The sequence below is a fragment of the Kryptolebias marmoratus genome, linkage group LG11 (genome assembly GCF_001649575.2).
Source record: "Kryptolebias marmoratus isolate JLee-2015 linkage group LG11, ASM164957v2, whole genome shotgun sequence".
Classification (NCBI taxonomy): domain Eukaryota; kingdom Metazoa; phylum Chordata; class Actinopteri; order Cyprinodontiformes; family Rivulidae; genus Kryptolebias; species Kryptolebias marmoratus.
Window position 1 is genome coordinate 1,986,126 of NC_051440.1, and position 17,046 is coordinate 2,003,171.

General features: G+C 37.1%; 1 protein-coding gene across 2 annotated transcripts in view; it reads left to right on the forward strand.

Moving 5' to 3' along the window:
- Positions 1-16,423, forward strand: part of LOC108248120 (troponin I, fast skeletal muscle-like) — a 23,754-nt gene extending 7,331 nt beyond the window's left edge. For both annotated transcript variants that reach the window (XM_017436649.3, XM_017436650.3), the window contains 6 exons: positions 862-897; positions 2,585-2,621; positions 4,233-4,361; positions 4,445-4,534; positions 14,333-14,509; positions 14,744-16,423. In XM_017436649.3, coding sequence (XP_017292138.1) covers positions 887-897; positions 2,585-2,621; positions 4,233-4,361; positions 4,445-4,534; positions 14,333-14,509; positions 14,744-14,824 — 525 coding nt within the window. In that variant the 5' untranslated portion in view covers positions 862-886 and the 3' untranslated portion in view covers positions 14,825-16,423. The remainder of the gene's footprint in view (positions 1-861; positions 898-2,584; positions 2,622-4,232; positions 4,362-4,444; positions 4,535-14,332; positions 14,510-14,743) is intronic.
- The last annotated feature ends 623 nt before the right edge of the window (positions 16,424-17,046 follow it).

The following is a 17,046-nucleotide window of genomic DNA, read 5'->3' on the forward strand; positions in this document are numbered from 1 at the left end:
GAGCAGTGGCTACAACAGATCCCAGGAACAACATCAGACATCTCAGTCCAGAAATGTGCAGTTCTAGGCACAGCCAAGATACTGCGCAGAACCCTCAAGCTCCCAGGCCTCTGGTAGAGGACCCGAGCTCAGAGGATGAAACAAAGATATATATATATATATATATATATATATATATATATGGGTATTTCTTTGTAGTATGTGTAATACATGTGTACGTGTGGAGTCTATTCTGTTATGCATGTGTGTTTTTATGTACGGTATGTGAATGTAAAAGTGTATGCTTGTGTATGTGTATGTGTACATATTAATATATGTAACAATAACACCATTTTAAACAATGGGCTAAATTATAATTTGGGGGAAAAAAGAAAGTCAACTTATAATTTTGACTACTAAATAGTAAAGAAAGGGTAGAATATTAAAAGGCTTCTGCTCCTTTTGAACATGTTAAGATACTTTAGGTTATTATTAATAGTATTATTTTTAATTCTTTATGGATTCTTATGTTTAAAAAATACCCTTTCAAAAACAGACTTGTAAAAGTTCACAAAACACTGCCACTTATGAATGTGCTATTTGAATGTGATTTGTGCACAACACTTCTACATATCTACTTACCAAGTTCTAGATAGGATTGAACTTGTGCAAAATGGCTGCAGGGCATGTGAGTTATTAGCCATTTATGAATGGCTTACTAACATATTCAGTTGTGGACTTCATGGAAAGTAGAGCCCTAAACTGTTGAGACTTAGCTAATGTCTCATTGTAAAACTTTATATTGTTAACAGCAGTAATAAATACTAAACAAAAGTTATACAGAGAAAGTCTAATTTTAGTTTTGTTTTGCATTTCATACAGATAACATCAGGATCCTACAGGCAACATGGCCTCTGAGTAAGTAAAAAGTTATTTTGCTATTGTTCTGTATCAAACAGCAAGTCTGACAGACGTATTAAATGTGTGACTCTCAAACTGAGTCCTGCTGGTAGAGTGTGGCCTGCCCTCTAAAGGGACTCAAAAGGGGTTTACACTTTATATCATGTAGTCCAACTTCTTAAGACAAGCTGTGGAAACCATCATTTATATGAGCTAGATATTTTTCTAATTCAGTGTTTCTTAAAGTTGTCATTTCTGTTCTTAGAAGACGTGTGAATGGGAGGTGGTTATCTGTGTAGTGATATTAAAAGAAAAAAAATATTTTTAGTTTTCTTGTTTTAAATCTTAATTTTGCCTTGTTTTAGCTCAACCTAGAAAGGTAAATTTCCAGACATGACTACATGGTATGAAAACCAATGTGACCACTATGATGCGTAAAGTCAGATTGAAAGCAAATAATGTTGAGGACTATTTGGCTTTATTTGTTTTGCCTTTTTAAATGTTGCACTAAATAGTGAACTTTAATAAACATGTCAGAAAATAACATGCTGTCATTTACTTATGGAAATGTGCTAAAATCTGCAATGAATTTTTTTAGCATTTTGTTAGCGTTGTTCAACAGAGATTATGGGTCACTCAGAAGAAAAAAACAACCAGTAAGAATTTTTATTGTTTTCCAGTTTGGAAATTAAACTTGTAATATTGAAATTTACTATTGAAATGTTGGGAATGATGTCAAAATAATACCTGATTAGTTTAGTCAGTACAAATGATTACTGAACTCCCAGTGGAGTCATACTTTCACAGCCTCGACATAATGGTCTATCTACACTCAGCACACTTTCTCATAGGAACACAAACATTATACTGTTCAGAAAACAGCAAAAAAATTAAACACACAAGGTCATGTAAAAGTATAGAGATTTAATATTACCTAATGTAGTGTTCTTTCCCACTGCCATGTTGTTTTTGAAAAAAAGTAGTTTTATAAGCCTGAAAAACAGTTTTTAAAAATAGGCACTTGTTTGCCTTGCCATTAACACTAGCCTAGATGAAGACTTTGCCTTTTTCTCTATGACTATAGTCACGGCTGGTAAGGTACTAACTATTGATAACTATTAGACAAAACATCACTTTAAAGATTACTAGATCATCTCTTAAAGTACTAAACTTTATACCTAATTGTAAATGCTAAAAAGGATAAAGGAAACCATTACTTAATTATATAAATTTGGTAGCACTTTATAATAGCTACACCTCATTTAGCCTTATTTAATCAGTAATAAATGATTAATTAACATTGAAAAAAGCAATAATTAAGGATGAATAATACATAATTTGCTATAAATTAATACATTTTAAGACATTTATTAATGATTTATCTATTAAGACTAAGTACTTCCAAAACCCACATATTTGAAGTTTATTCATGCTTTATAGCTCATGAATTAACTATTCTATGTACTGTGTGTATGTATGTAAATGGCCATATAAATGTACTTTCACACCATGTGTTAGACATGTATTAATGGTTAGAGAATGTTTGAATTGACTATTTACTTATCCTGCAGGGCATTAATAATTAAGACATTTGCTTCTAGTTAATTGTTTTTGTGAACCCTTCTAAAGTGAAGACTATTTATGCTTTATTACGTATTTGTTAATGTCGACAAAACACAGAAATCTTTTTTTTTTTTTTTTGCAGGAAAAGATTGTCTGCAAGGCGTAAGCACACCCTTAAGGTAAGAATTTACTATCTAATAAGAATTTATTTTCACTGTATGTTTGATCTGGCACAAAGTGATAACTTTATTTCAATACCCACCTTATTCTTACAACATATGATGAATTGCATTAATTATGGATGCAACTTTTGGCCAATAGGTTTTTCTTTGGTAACAAACCATCTCTCAGCTTGACTGTGGACCAAAGCATGTAGAAACATTACCTGCTACTATGTCAACAAGATAGTTAACTTCTTCCTTTCTTTTCAGCTACTGACAACAAACATATGTAGCTACTTTATTAACTCTTTTGTTTTGGATGGTGCTGGTGCACTTCACACGACAGATGGCATCAGGAGGAAAGAACATTATGTAGAAATGTTGAAGCAAAATCTTAAGACACAAGACTATGAAGAAAAAGCTTGAATACTTTTTGTTTTTGCACATGACCCCAGCTCACGTGCAGCCTGAAACAGAGGCTCCTAAACTTTTTTTTTCTCTTTCTACTTTTTCCTTTTTTTTTGTCTTACTTCTTCTTGAAGTAATCAAGCCTGGATTTTCAGCCACCATGTGGATTATGTAGAGTTTTAGTGTTTTTGTTCGCCATCACACAATTTTATTTTTTTTTTGGAGTGAACTGTTTACAACTCCCCACAGCCGCAATGTTTACATCAGGGATCAGCCAATTGAACTGAAGCCAGTTGATTTTGCAACAAATACTCACAAAGTTCCTGCAGAACTTTAGCAGGAAGCATACAGAGGATGAGGAGGTAACAAGAAACTATGAAGCTGTGAGACAACTAGAGCTCATTGAAAAAAACGTATACACTATGTCTTTCCTCTGTTGAGACACCTTCTGGCCGCCTTGGTGTGACTTCTGAATGGACTGAGGTGGTGACGGGGGTCTAAGCCAACCCAGCCCTGCTGTTTCTATATCTGTATGTATGTCTATGTCTATATAGGTATATATTTCTATAAATATATATCTATATATAGATAGACAAATAGATAGAGATATATTCAAATACATTGTATTTTGAAAATAGACTGTTAACATATTTCAACACCATCAACGCAAAAGTTGTTTAAGGCTACTTATCTCACACTTATACATGCAACTTTGTGAGTTCCTGAATATTGCAAAATGGGGTAAATGACTATGGAACTGTTGTTTTACGACTGCATTTTTGTCTTTCTCTTTTAGTAATTTCACAAATATAATAATCAGGGTCACTTTTGTGAATCACACAAAATTACCTTAACTTATCAGGAAGTACATCTGTAATTGATCACTTTATTTGGAGACTGATACTGTGTAAGTGTGAGAGTACACACACTTGCTCTGACAAGATGTTTATTTACATGTGCACACTTACACATATTGCTAAAACGTATTTCTTACTCTGATTCATTAATTAATTCATTAGGACTCTATAAAAGCTTGTTTTTTGTGAATGACATGTTTTTGACTATTTTTGTATTTAATTATGATGTACATTAAGATTAATTACATACTGACTTTAAGTGTGACCTGTTCATTTAGAGGTTCCCCCCCCCCCCTTGTTCTTTTACACCTTTGGTTTATTGTTTAAATAATTACTTTAAATAATTACTTGTAATTTTTTTTAGAGCTGCATGCTGGTGGTGGCAAATAATTTGCTGGAGGCTGAAGCTCAGACAAAGACTACAGAGCGAGAGAAGTTCCTGGCAGAGAAATGTCCTCCCATGGATATACCATACTCCAGAGAAGAACTATTGGTAAATATTATTGTGTTTATTTTGTGCAGGAATTCAAAAATATCTGAATAAAATAGTAAAAAAACACCAGTTTTTTTTTCTAGGAACTTTGCAAGAAACTTCATCAGCAAATTAACATCAGTGAAGAGGAAAGATACTGCACAGAGTTTAAATTAAACTTGGTGCTAGATGAGGTAAGGAACTTTTTTCATGTCAGTGTTCTCTCAGGATTTTGTCAATAGCTAAATAATACCAGTAATGTGAACTGTAGTTTTATTAAACAATAAATAAATAAAATGGATTACCATATTTACTCTACTCTACTAGTTTAGCTAGAACACTGTTTTGCAAGCCACACTAAAAAAATAGACCATGATTCTTAAAAACTGGCTGCACAAAATGTGGCCAAACAGCTCGCAGATCGCAAACACTGACACTTCAACTGAAACTTTGCCTATTTTCTCATAAGTCTGAGTGACCAACTAGTCTTAACCCAGTAAGACACTACCTATATGGAATGTAATGCAGTATAACACAGTCTGGGTCTGGATTGACTTGTCATTCAGTCTAGACTCGAGACTTTGAGAATTGCTGAACTAAGTCTTCTGAAGTCATCCAAGTCATCAAACTCTGTCTTCTGCATCCTCTGTCCTCACTCCAACTACCACCATGTCCTCTCTAACTGCATCCATATATCTCTTCTTTGGCCTTCTTCTTCTTCGTCTTTTTCCTGGCAGCTGCATCTCTAACATCCTTCAACCAATACTCCCACTGTCCCTCCTCTTCACATCCAAACCATCTCAGTCTGGCATCTCTAACTTTATCTCCCAGTTGTTCAACCTGCGCTGTATCTCCGATGACCTTATTCCTAAGCCTCCATCCTTGTCATTCTCAAGGAGAACCTCAACATCTTCAGCTCTGCCACTTCCAGTTCTGTCTCCTCTCTTTTTGTCAGTCACACTGTCTCCAAACCATACAACACAGCTGCTTTTGTTTTACTGTCTCTAAACCTTTCCTTTAAATTTTGCTGGCACCCTTTTGTCACAAATCACTCCTGAAAATTTTCACCATCCACTCCATCCTTATGGACTCTCTTCTTCACCTCTTTACCACACTCCCTGTTTTCCTGGACAGTCGACTCTAAGTACTTATTTAAGTACTTAAAGTCCTGAACCTTTGTGACCTCTATTCCTTGTAGCTTTGCTGTTCCACCTGCCTCCCTCTCATTCACACACTACTCTGTCTTGCTATGACTGACTTTCAAGTCGATACCGCCACCTCTCCAAGTTCTCTTCCTCCTGTTCCTTATTCTCACCACAGATCGCATTGTCATCTGCAAACATCATAGTCCTCAGGTATTCCTGCCTGACCTCATCTGTTAGTCTGTCCATCACCAGAGCAAACAAGAAGGGGCTCAGAGCCGATCCTTGATGCACTCCCACCTCCACATTGAATCTGTCACTCCTACAGTGGACCTCACCACTGTCCTGCTGTCCTCATACATGTCCTGTATCAGTCTAACATACTTCTCTGCCACTCCAGATTTCCTTGAACAACACTACAGCTCCTCCCTTGGCACTATATCATATGCTATTTCTAAATCTACAAAAACACAATGAAGTTCTTTCTGACCCTCTCTGTACTTTTCCATCAGCATCCTCAAAGCAAAGTTGGCATCTGCTGTGCTCTTTCATGGCATAAAACCATACTGCTGCTCACAGTCATCTCTTGTCTAAGTTTGGCTTCCACAACTCTCTTCCAGATCTTCATTGTGTGATTGAACAACTTAATTCCCCTGCAGTTGCTACAACTCTGTACATCACTATTGTTCTTAAAAACTGGCACAAGCACACTTCTCCATTCCTCAGGTATTTTCTCACTCTCAAAAATGCTTTTGAATAATCGAGTCAAAAATCTCACTGCCATCTCTCCTAAACATTTTCATATTTCCACTGGAATGTCATCAGGTCCAACTGCCTTCCCTTTTTTGTTAGAACATTACCATTTCTATCTTTAACCAGCCTATCCTGCTTCACATTCCTTCCAGCCTGATCCCTCTGTCTTGCCAGACAATCGAAGTCCTTCTCTCCCAATATAGTGTCCAGCCTCTTGTACAACTCATCATAATCCTTTTGTTTTGCCTTTGCTACCTCCTTCTTTGCACCTCCCTATAGTCCTGTCTGCTCTCTTCAGTCCTCTCGCTGTCCCATTTCTTTCTGGCTAACCTCTTCCTCTGGCTAACTTCCTGCATTGCACTATTCCACCACCAGGTTTTTTCATCATTTTTCTCTGTCCAGATGACATAATAAGTACCTTCCTACCTGTCTCTCTAATCACTGTGGCTGTAGTAGCCCAGTATCTGGAAGCTCTTTCTTACTACCCAGAGCCTTTAACAGCTCCTTTCTGAACTCCTCCCAACATTCTTTCTTCCCCAGAGTCCACCATTTGGTCCTCTTCTCTGGCTTTATGCTTTTCCTTTTCTTCACCACAACAGTCATCCTACACACCAACGTCCAATGATGTCTGGCCACACTCTCTCCTTCCACAACCTTACATTCCACAATCTCCCTCAGATTATCTCTTTTACACAGAATCTTGTCTACCTTTGTACTCCTGCCTCCACTCTTATATGCCACCCTGTGTTGTACCCTCTTTTAGAAATAGGTATTAACTACAGCTATTTCCATCCTCTTGGAAAACATCACCACCATCTGTCCTTCCTGTTTTCTTTCCTTGACACCAAACCTGCCCATCACTTCCTTGTCTTCTTTGTTTCCTTCACCAACATCTCCATTCAGATCTGCTCTGATCACCCCTCTCTCCTCTCTGGGAATACTCTCTATCACTTTATCAAGATCCTTCCAGAAATTATTTTTTCTCTTCTACATCACATCCAATTTGTGGAGCATAACCACTGACAACACTGAACATCAGACCTTCTACTTCTACTTTCAGACACATCACCTTATCTGACACTCTTTTCACCTTGACTACATTCCTTGTTAACTCCTCCTTTAGGACCACTCCTACTCCATTTCTCTTCCTATTCACACCATGGTAAAACAGCTTAAACCGTGTTCCAATGCTGCAAGCCTTGCTGCCCTTCCACTTGATCTCTTGCACACATAATATATCTACAGCGCCTGTGGTGGTCATTGGTAACCCTCGACTGATCCGGTATGGTGTTGCTTGGATGAATTCCTATGTTTATTTTGGCAAAAGTGTTTTACACTAGCTGCCCTTCCTGACACAATCCTTACCATTTACCTGGAACCGGAACAAGAGATGCACTGCCTTGTGCTTCCTCGTGGCTGGTTTGCCTTAATAATAATTATTGTTTTAAATATATTGTAAAACAATATATATTGTAAAACAATATATATTGTAAAACAAAAGCATAGTTCTTTATGCCAGAAGGTTGTATTAAAAAAAGCAGAAGTATAGGGCAGAGATTTTCAACTAGTGGGTCACTGACCTATTTTCAGTCGGTCACAAGCCTTTGCCTTGGAAAAAAAATGTTTAAAAAAATAAAAAATAAATAAATAAACATTCTGATTGCGCTATCAGTCTTATCATTAATTAATGAATAAGTAAATGAATAAGTTAAATAAGATATTGTTTGTTATATATTCCGTGGGTGGGTACTTTTTGAAACTTGTTCTCAGTGGTTGAACTTTTTCATTTCATGTTCGTACATGAAAACACTGTTGAGTGTGTTAAAAAAGACAGAAGTTACTAAAGTGCAGAGTTTTCATTTTAATTAAAATGCAGCTAATTGAGCATAAAAGGGAATATTTCCCTGTCTAGCATTACCACTTGTTGGTCATTTTGGTTTATCATTACACTTGTGGGTTCTTTTGTGTTGGTATACTGTGATCATCTATTCTACTATCTCAGGTTCTAAGTGTACTGTTTTTTCATTTAATAAATTTGAAAAGCTGTAAAATGTTTTGAGAGTGATGATGGGTCCTAAAGCTAGACCGGTTGCGAATCAGTGGTATAAGGTAAATAAAACATTAAATAAACAGATACTGGAATGCTGACAAGCTGATTATAGAGAGTATTTCCAGCAGTCTAAAAATCTGCTAATGAACTTCAAAAAGTGAATATTGTTCAACAGATTAAAACAAACAGTGAAGTATGAGAAGTTTCTGCAGTGTGAGGTAATTAATGTGTCACCTTTGCCTTGAACTAGTTTTAGCATCCATACCAGCGAAATGGCAGAAAACACCTTTTGGTCTTCTGGTACTCCGATGACCCCCTTTACCCTATTGGGCACATCTACATAGTCTGCATTTGTTTTTACTTCTTCAGAGCCCCCTTTCAGTCTGTCCTGTGTAGCTAAGGCCAAACCACCTTGGCCACCATGTGTGAGCACACTCACTCATGGACAGTTCTGCTCTTGATACCATCGGTCTTGCTTAGTGTTCTTTGCACATGGTAAATGTTCAAGGCCTTCACGAGAAAGGCAATCTTTTTGACAATAATATCTGTCTGAAAAGCAATGTTATTGCATGGCTTAAGGTTAATTTGTTTCTCACACATGCACTCATATTCTGTACCTGTCTAAATGTGTTAGGGTTAGAATTAGGGCTAGGCACAGTGGGAACCAAAGCCATAGGTGCAAAAACATCAGCTGGTTGGATTTGTGTTGGAGTGGTCTGCAACACGACCACTAGGCAGTGGATCAAACAGTGGTAGAAAGGGCTTTTCATTTTCACAAATAGGTCATTGTTTCTCTTTCTGTAATTTGTATAAATTTTTAACCTCTCTCTAGCCTGACATCAGTGTGCTAAATCAGAGGACATTCTAAGCCAGTGACATTTAGAGCACAATAATTCCAGTGTATTTTTGTGCCTTAATGGTCATGATCCGGATGCACACAGCTGTCATAACATCCTTCGCCACTATAGTAGGTGACAATAACTGCTACACAGCCTCATCAGGATGAAATACTCATTAGTGCAACACTCCATATTTCTCAACAGGCAATTTTGCAGGTGAAGGAGCACCAGAGGCTTGGAGAGGTGTCTCTTCTTTTCATAAATGGGCTGCTGTTTCTGTTTCAAAAACATAGCAACTTCATTAACTTAATCAGCCTGCTGGAGTGCAAAAATACCAAACAAGTTATATTGCTATAAAACTGTAACAGAAACCTGAGTGACTTTAGTCCCCAAGTCAAAACATGCCCCACCTGAACTGATGCTCTGCAGTCCTGTGGGCACTAGTTTTCTGACAGGGCAGGCTACCAGAGTGCAATAACACACTAGTTGTAAGATTACATCAGTTTCATCTTAAAGAACATGCCTAATCATTTTCTTTAGCAAAATGGAGGGTGAGACAAGTGAATGTTTCAGCAAGCTGATTAAGTTGCTTTGCTGGTATTTTAACATTTCTTTTAACTGGCTTATTTCAGAAGTCTTGGCTGAATTAACATTTCCCTGGACATCTTCATACACACTGCTCTGATAATAAAATGTTGAAGGAATACAGTTAGCTTCGGCTCTCACACCACTTGACAAACTTTCATGTTTCCACCTAATAGCTTCTGCCCTGACCTCAAGCAACATGAGGTTAGGCTGTTGGTTGTTGGTGTACAAGCTGTTTTAATTCACAACAACAAAGAGCAGTATAAATTACTTGATTTTGTAGTAACACACCAGTATTTAGTAAAATAGGTGTTTGTTTAAACTTCCCCATGAATCTCAGTAAAGCTAGAGAAAACTCCACAGCTTCACCTTCTTGCAGTTTTTTTTTTCTTTTTTTTTTTGAGAAACATGCTTTTTGCAGGGTTATGTATAACTCAGAACACCCAAAAAGCAAGATGTGGGAATGATGGTCTCAGGTTGGTCCACCTCAAAGTGTGAGGCAATTTATCGTGACAAGGCATCAGGTTTAACATTATGGGGTTTTGGTTTGTAAGTAATGACATGATAAAACCTTCCAAAAAACAAAGATCACTAAGCTTGTCAAACATTCAGTCTTTTAGCGGATTGTAAGTAGGCGAGGTTCTTGTGATCCTTCAAAACTGAAGGACTGTTCAGCTCCTTCAAGCCAATGTCTCCATTCTTCTAGGCCTAGTTTGATTGCTAAAGGTTTCTGGTTACCAACACCATAGTTGCATTCCACAGGAGAGACTCATCAAGAATAAAAAGGCACATGGATGCAATTTAGCTTCAAGTTTTGTACATTGAGAGAAGACAGCACCCATCCCGGAGTTGGAAGCGTCAACCTCCACAATGAACTGCTTGTTGGGGTCAGGGTGCAACAGGACTGGTGCTGCAATGAATATCTCTTTGAGCTACTGTAGTTTTTCAGTCATCCAGGACATGGTAAATCTGAAGAAAGCTTACTTGATGGGAAGTGAAACATCTTCAGCTATGAATAAAAGTCCAGTTGCTTTGTTTTTAAAAAACATTTTGGAATAAACTGAGTTTCTGGAAGGCTTCCTCAGCTTCTGAGGTCCAGATGAAGGTACAGACTGTAGACGAGAGTTCAGTGATTGATGCAGCTACCTGAAGGAAGTTTTGAATGAAGCATCTGGAGAAGTAGGCAAACCCCAAAAAGTGCTGTAGTTGCTTGCGGAACTTTTCTGCATCTGTCTTCACCTGCCAATTCTTGAATATATAACCCGAAAGGTAAATAGAATTACTATGAAACATTTTTCAGCTTTCATTTAAAGTCTGTTTTGCAACAATCTTTACAGACATGCAATTTGTGCTTTTTCTGATTCTCCGAGTAGATGAGTACTGTATGTCATCCAAAAAAAGATTACAGTGTTGAAAAAAACACCTTCAGGACACTGTATACAAAGGCTTGGAATACTACAGGGGCATTAGTCCAAAAAGCATTAAAAGGTGTTCAAAATGACCTAATAGTGTGTCAAAGCCTGTTTTCCATTCATCACCCTCCTTTATACAGATGAAATGGTAGGCATTGTGCAGATCCAATTTGAAGAAAACTTTAGGGATGAGGGACAGAGGGTATTTGTTTTTTCACAGTTATCTAGTTTAATCATCAATTTAAAGTCTTAGAGACTTGTCTTTCTTTTCAACCAAAAAAGAAGAAGAGGGCCAAATCATATCTGCTGGTAGTGAGTCACAAATGCAAGCTTTCATGGAACTCTTTTTGAGCTTGAAGAAACAATTGACTGGAAGGTAAGGGTGCCCCTGGCAACAGATCATTAGCACAACCATAAGGACATTGTGGTGAAAGCAAGAGAGCTCTTTTTTCACTAAATATCAGAAAAAGATCATAATACTCTTTGGGGAACAGAGGACAGATCAAGTTGATATTTTTTTAGTAGTGACAGGGTTGCTGGGAGTAGCTATTACTGATGGAGACTCTTTAATAAGTAATATAAACTTAAATTAATGATTCTCCTTTCTGACTAGCCAATTTGGGAGTTATGGCGTTTTAACAAAGTAAAACTTAATATGATGTGGTACTAGGAGATGAGAAAGCAAATAACTGAATGTACTCACAATGGTTTCCTGAGACCACAAGGTGAAGGTAATCTGTGGTCCATTTAATGAAATGACAAAGGCTGGAGTGGTAAGGGGCTGCAGTCCCTTGGCCAAATCAGTATCAACAAAGCTCTTCTCAGCACTGAAATCTACTAAAATGGAAAGAGAGGTAGTTTAATTAGAAAAACACAAGGAGAGAAAGACTGAAATGAGGAGGTTGATCATGATGTGAACCACCCATCATCATCCCCTGATTTACAGGTGAACATTTTCCTTTGGGCTCAGGGGATAAACACCAATCAAATGTCTGGGGCAAGCACAAACCTTTTCACAGAACCATCTCTCTCATTCTTCTAGAGGTAGTCTAGGACAATCCAGTTGAATAGGTTCTGTCTTGCTTTCTTTGGCAGCAGTGTTAACAGAAGATGTGGTGAATGAGGAAGTCGATATGAAGTGATGAGGATTGTGGCTCTTGCAGTTTTTTGATCTGTTTCTGTTCCAGAGGCAAATATCAATGTGAATGGCCAGAGAAAGCATTTAATCAAGGTTAGCAGGGTCATCATGAGTAGCTAATGGATGTTTTAGTAAATCACTGAGTTTTCAGGAACATATCTTTTAGTGCATGGTTGTTCCATCTGGTTTCCATTGCCAGGATGAAGAGGTGGATGGTTTAGTCTACTACTGGTTGATTACTTTGTTTTAAACCCATTAGTTATTTAGCCTCATTTTTCTTTAGGGGTGGTCAAAAACCTTCTGGAAATCACTGACACATTGGGTATAATTAGTAGTTTCACAATGGAGTGGACTAAGCTGTTTCCAACCAATCCTTTCAATCAACTAACTAGACAGGAAATATTGGTAAAATCATTGGGGAAGGATAAAGGTGAATGGTTAAACTGCAAGGAGAATTGTAAAACTAAACCACCACATTGGTCTAACTCTATCAAAATGACCATGGTTAGGAGGATGGTTATCACAGACGTACTAAGTTTGGTGGTGTACTTCTGGGTTACATGTGGGCTCCATGATGTGCATGGTTGTATGAGTTTTGCTTCCAATCCTTGGAGCACTCCACAGAGAGGAATTAACGTTTGATGAGTGCTTTGTTGGTGTTCCAGCAGAGAGCAAAGCATAATGTCTTGTTCAATCATTATAATTTGCTGGAAGATAAAAAACTAAATGGAGCTGGGATCTGGAGACTCTAATGCTTCACTAAATTTGACAGAATGATACAGTCAAAGCTCAGTATTGGACTCTAAAATCTGAATCCTGAACAGAGAGTGGTTAAGGTAAGCCTCATTTTCAGATAGTGTTCTGAGAGTCAGCAGACCAGAATGTTACCAAAGGATGTCGAAATCAAAAGACTGAAGGAGTTCCAGAGACCAGTAAATCCAGGGAAGTACTCAGGAGTCCGATATATCAAACTGCACAGAAGAATATGTACAATGGGTGAGTACAACAAACTTGGATGCAGAAGTGAAGTCTCTTGATTGCTAAACTAGTATACCTGGGGAGAGCAGAGAAGAAATGCAGGAGAAAGAGAGAGAGATGGAGCAATAACTCCACCTGGAGGGGGAATAGTTCTGTTGCAAGCTTTCCAAGGAAAGACCAAGGAAAACCAGAGTTATGATAAATAATTCACAACACATATTTTTTTTTTGAAAATCATCGTCATATTTGCAGCACGTTAGAGCGAGAAGAGCCAAAAAAGTTTCCGGGAGAAAACTCCCCCATCTCACCCCCAACCCAATGAAAAAACAATCTTACTGATTATATTTGCATTCTAAGTTGTAAAAACATTTCATTAAGTACGTTTGTGGTTTTTATAGTAAAAAAAACTAAGAATTTCCCACTCAGATTTTATGATTTTTGTGTGATTTTAGGTCTGTTGTGTTAATACAGTAGGTCAAAAGTAAAAAATATCTTGAAATTCACTCTTGGGAGGTTGTGTTGAAAAAAAATGACTCCAAACATGACAGGTTAAACCACTTTTAGGGTGAAATATGAAGGACATTTAAAATAGTCCAAAAAAGTCCAGTTTCACCCTAGACCCCAGAGGGATAAAAACTAGCACACCATATCAGTACTAATCCCAGTGAAAAGTTACAAAATGGGAACCACAACAGAAAGACCTTAAAACCTACATTATATGAACAAAATGTCACAGAAAACATATATAAACAGAAATCTCCTCAATAACTTTAAAATCATGGAGGAAGTAAGAAAGGTGTACCCTGCATGGGAGCTGTCATTGCCCTTATATGATGTTCACTGAATGCTGATTGGATGACCTCTCAATCAAGCCAAATAAGGCAGAGTGTAGATGAATACTTTTGGACTGTGGGAGGAAACCAGAAAACCCAGAGAAAACTCACTCATGCTGCACAAAGAGAATATACAAATATACACAAAGCCCCTGCTAAGATTTGAACACAAACATTTTTTGAAGTTTGTGAGGTTATTGCTAAATACCACATCACACTGCTACCTATTAATAAGTATATTCTGTTCCAAAATTGTCTAAAGGTCAGGGACCTAAATATCAAGATTGTGGATCTTAGAGGAAAATTCAAGAGACCCCGGCTGAAGAAGGTGCGCATGTCTGCTGATGCCATGCTGAAGGCTTTGCTGGGCTCCAAGCACACAGTCAACATGGACTTGAGGGCCAACCTGAAGCAGGTCAAAAAGGAAGTCAAAGAGGAGGTAAGCCTCTCATGCCTGGTTAATGAAATCCAAAATGCCCAGTCTTCCAAAAACAAATTTTCTCTAAACTCTCAAATTGCCCCTAAAAAGACAAACTGCAACAATGTTTTTGTATGCCTGGAAAGAGTTTTTAAAAATTTAGGATGCGTGACAGTTTGGTCCATTTCCATTATATGTTTGAATATTTTTCATATAAAATATTTTCAGTATTTTCATATTTGTCTGTTTTTGTAGGACAAGCAGCTGCGTGATGTGGGAGACTGGCGTAAAAACATTGAAGACAAGTCTGATAGGAAGAAAATGTTTGACAGTTAAATGTGGCATGTTAGTGGGGTTTTCTTGCCTTGGGAGTAACTTTTAGGGCTTAGTTTAAGTTTACTGTCTTTGTAACTGAAGAATTTTACTAAAAACGTGAATTTATTTTTATTGACATGATAAAACATTGTAGCTAATAAGGTTTATGTGGAAAGGTTTTGTTCTGTAGATTGTAGAGCCTCACTGATTCATTTGGATTATCTAAAATTGTACACCCAGACTAGATTTGACCCTCCTGAAGCCCTCAAAAGAGATAAAGATAGAGAGAGGTAGAGAAGCCCTTGTAACTTTGGGCCAATTTGACCCAAAGGCCACAGGAGGGATAAATGTTTTTTAAGATTTTGCTGTGATAGAGTTAGTGATAAATAGTCATTATCTCCTAAACTCAGTCAGAAGTATTTTTATTTTGAGCTGATGCTGGGCTATTCAGACAGGTTTAGGAAACTATTACTTGGTTTCAGAGTGACGGAGCAGTGTTGGGTAGAGGTGGGAAAAGGACAGCATCAGAAAGACAATGATAAATATCACAACAAATTGTCAAAAGAGGCCAGGGTTCATTATTTTCACCTGTTGAATATCAAATTTTTAAGAAGCTCTTCAGTTACAACTAAGCTAGTCGGTGCTTTTGTCTCTAACTGTACTGTGGTACATTTGTATAATATGTATTTTTGTCATTAAGTACACAAAAAATAATTCAAATTCCATGTTTTCCTACTAAACTCCTCAATATATTTTTCTTATTTAAAACACAGGAAAACTAACAGTGTACAATAAAAGTTTGGAATCAGTAGCTAATCTCTCTTTTGGAAGTAAAAAAGATCAGCCCTGAGACTGCATTTGGTTGTGCATGAAATAACTGCAAGTACTGTGGCTACTGCATGATTTCAACACACTTTTCATTTCAGCTGTATGGCGTAAATTGATTTGTTTTTATTTTAGATTTTAGAATTCCATTATAGAGAAAAAAAAATAGGTAAGCTTCATTTATATGCTAAATTATTTTTTGTCATTAAGCTAAACAGACATGACATATACATTAAGCTATTGATTGTTTCCTATGACATTATATAACTTCAAAGTTACTTTTTCTGCAGTTTTTACTGTTTTGACACGTGTGTTTCAGTATAAGTTACTAATAAACATTTATGAATGTATACCAGAAGACTGCACAAACTGCATTAGAGTCACCATGAAGTGACATAAAGTGCTATCTACGCTAAATAGCTGCTTTTTCATCGACACAAGTTATCCATCGGAAATTAGGGAGTCTTCTTGAATAAAGCACTGATAGAGTTACAGTTGTTTAAATAATTTCTCTCTTTTTGGTTGTAGCAGTTACCTGTTTTTTCTATAGAGTGACTGAAGTAGTTCTGTGGTGTTAAGTGTAAAGGAGAAATGCAAACACTTGCATTAGCATAACAAGCTATTCTCCAATAATTACACTTACTAACACTTGTATCTCCTCTATAGCAAAAATGTAAACCAGCCAACTGTCTGCAATAAATGTCTACAGTTTCATTAATTTTCATGTTTAATAAACCCCATGTAATTTCATTGTCATTCTTTTGCTGTCAAATAAATATAGAAGCTCTATGTTCATTGTGTTTCTTGTCTTGTTTAGCTCTTACAAACATTGGTATTTATAACTATGTTTTAAATGTAAATCCAGGTGTATGAGTTCATCAAAAGATGTATTAAGACCTTTTCAGCCTTTGGCTTGTTGCTAAGCTGATCTGTTACAGCACAGAGGTAGGTAGGTGACATAAAATATGTAACAAATGAGGATCACAAGTAGCCCATGTACATGGGTGTTTACTGGCACACTATGCTCATAGGGAGATGACCACAAATGTCATTCATAGATCCTAATTTCACCATCAAGGAAGATTTTCTCAGCAATCTTTCCATCTTCATCCACAAGTCTAATCCTGGTGCTAATGGTGTTGTAGTTGACTGAGTGGTTGTACGAGCTTACCATTTTAGCCAGACAAGCCTGTTAACAGTGGCTCTTCCTCTAATGATCAGTGCACTTGATGCTCAACCAGCTGCAGACAGGACAACAGAGACTTTATGATGTCAAAATAAGAGAGTTACAGTAATCCAACCTGTAACTCATACATGACGTGATGACTGTCATCTTATTGTTATAAGAAAGAATGGATTTGAGTTTACAAATGTTTCTAAGTTGTAAATGAGAAGTTAACTTTACATAAGTGTTAGGA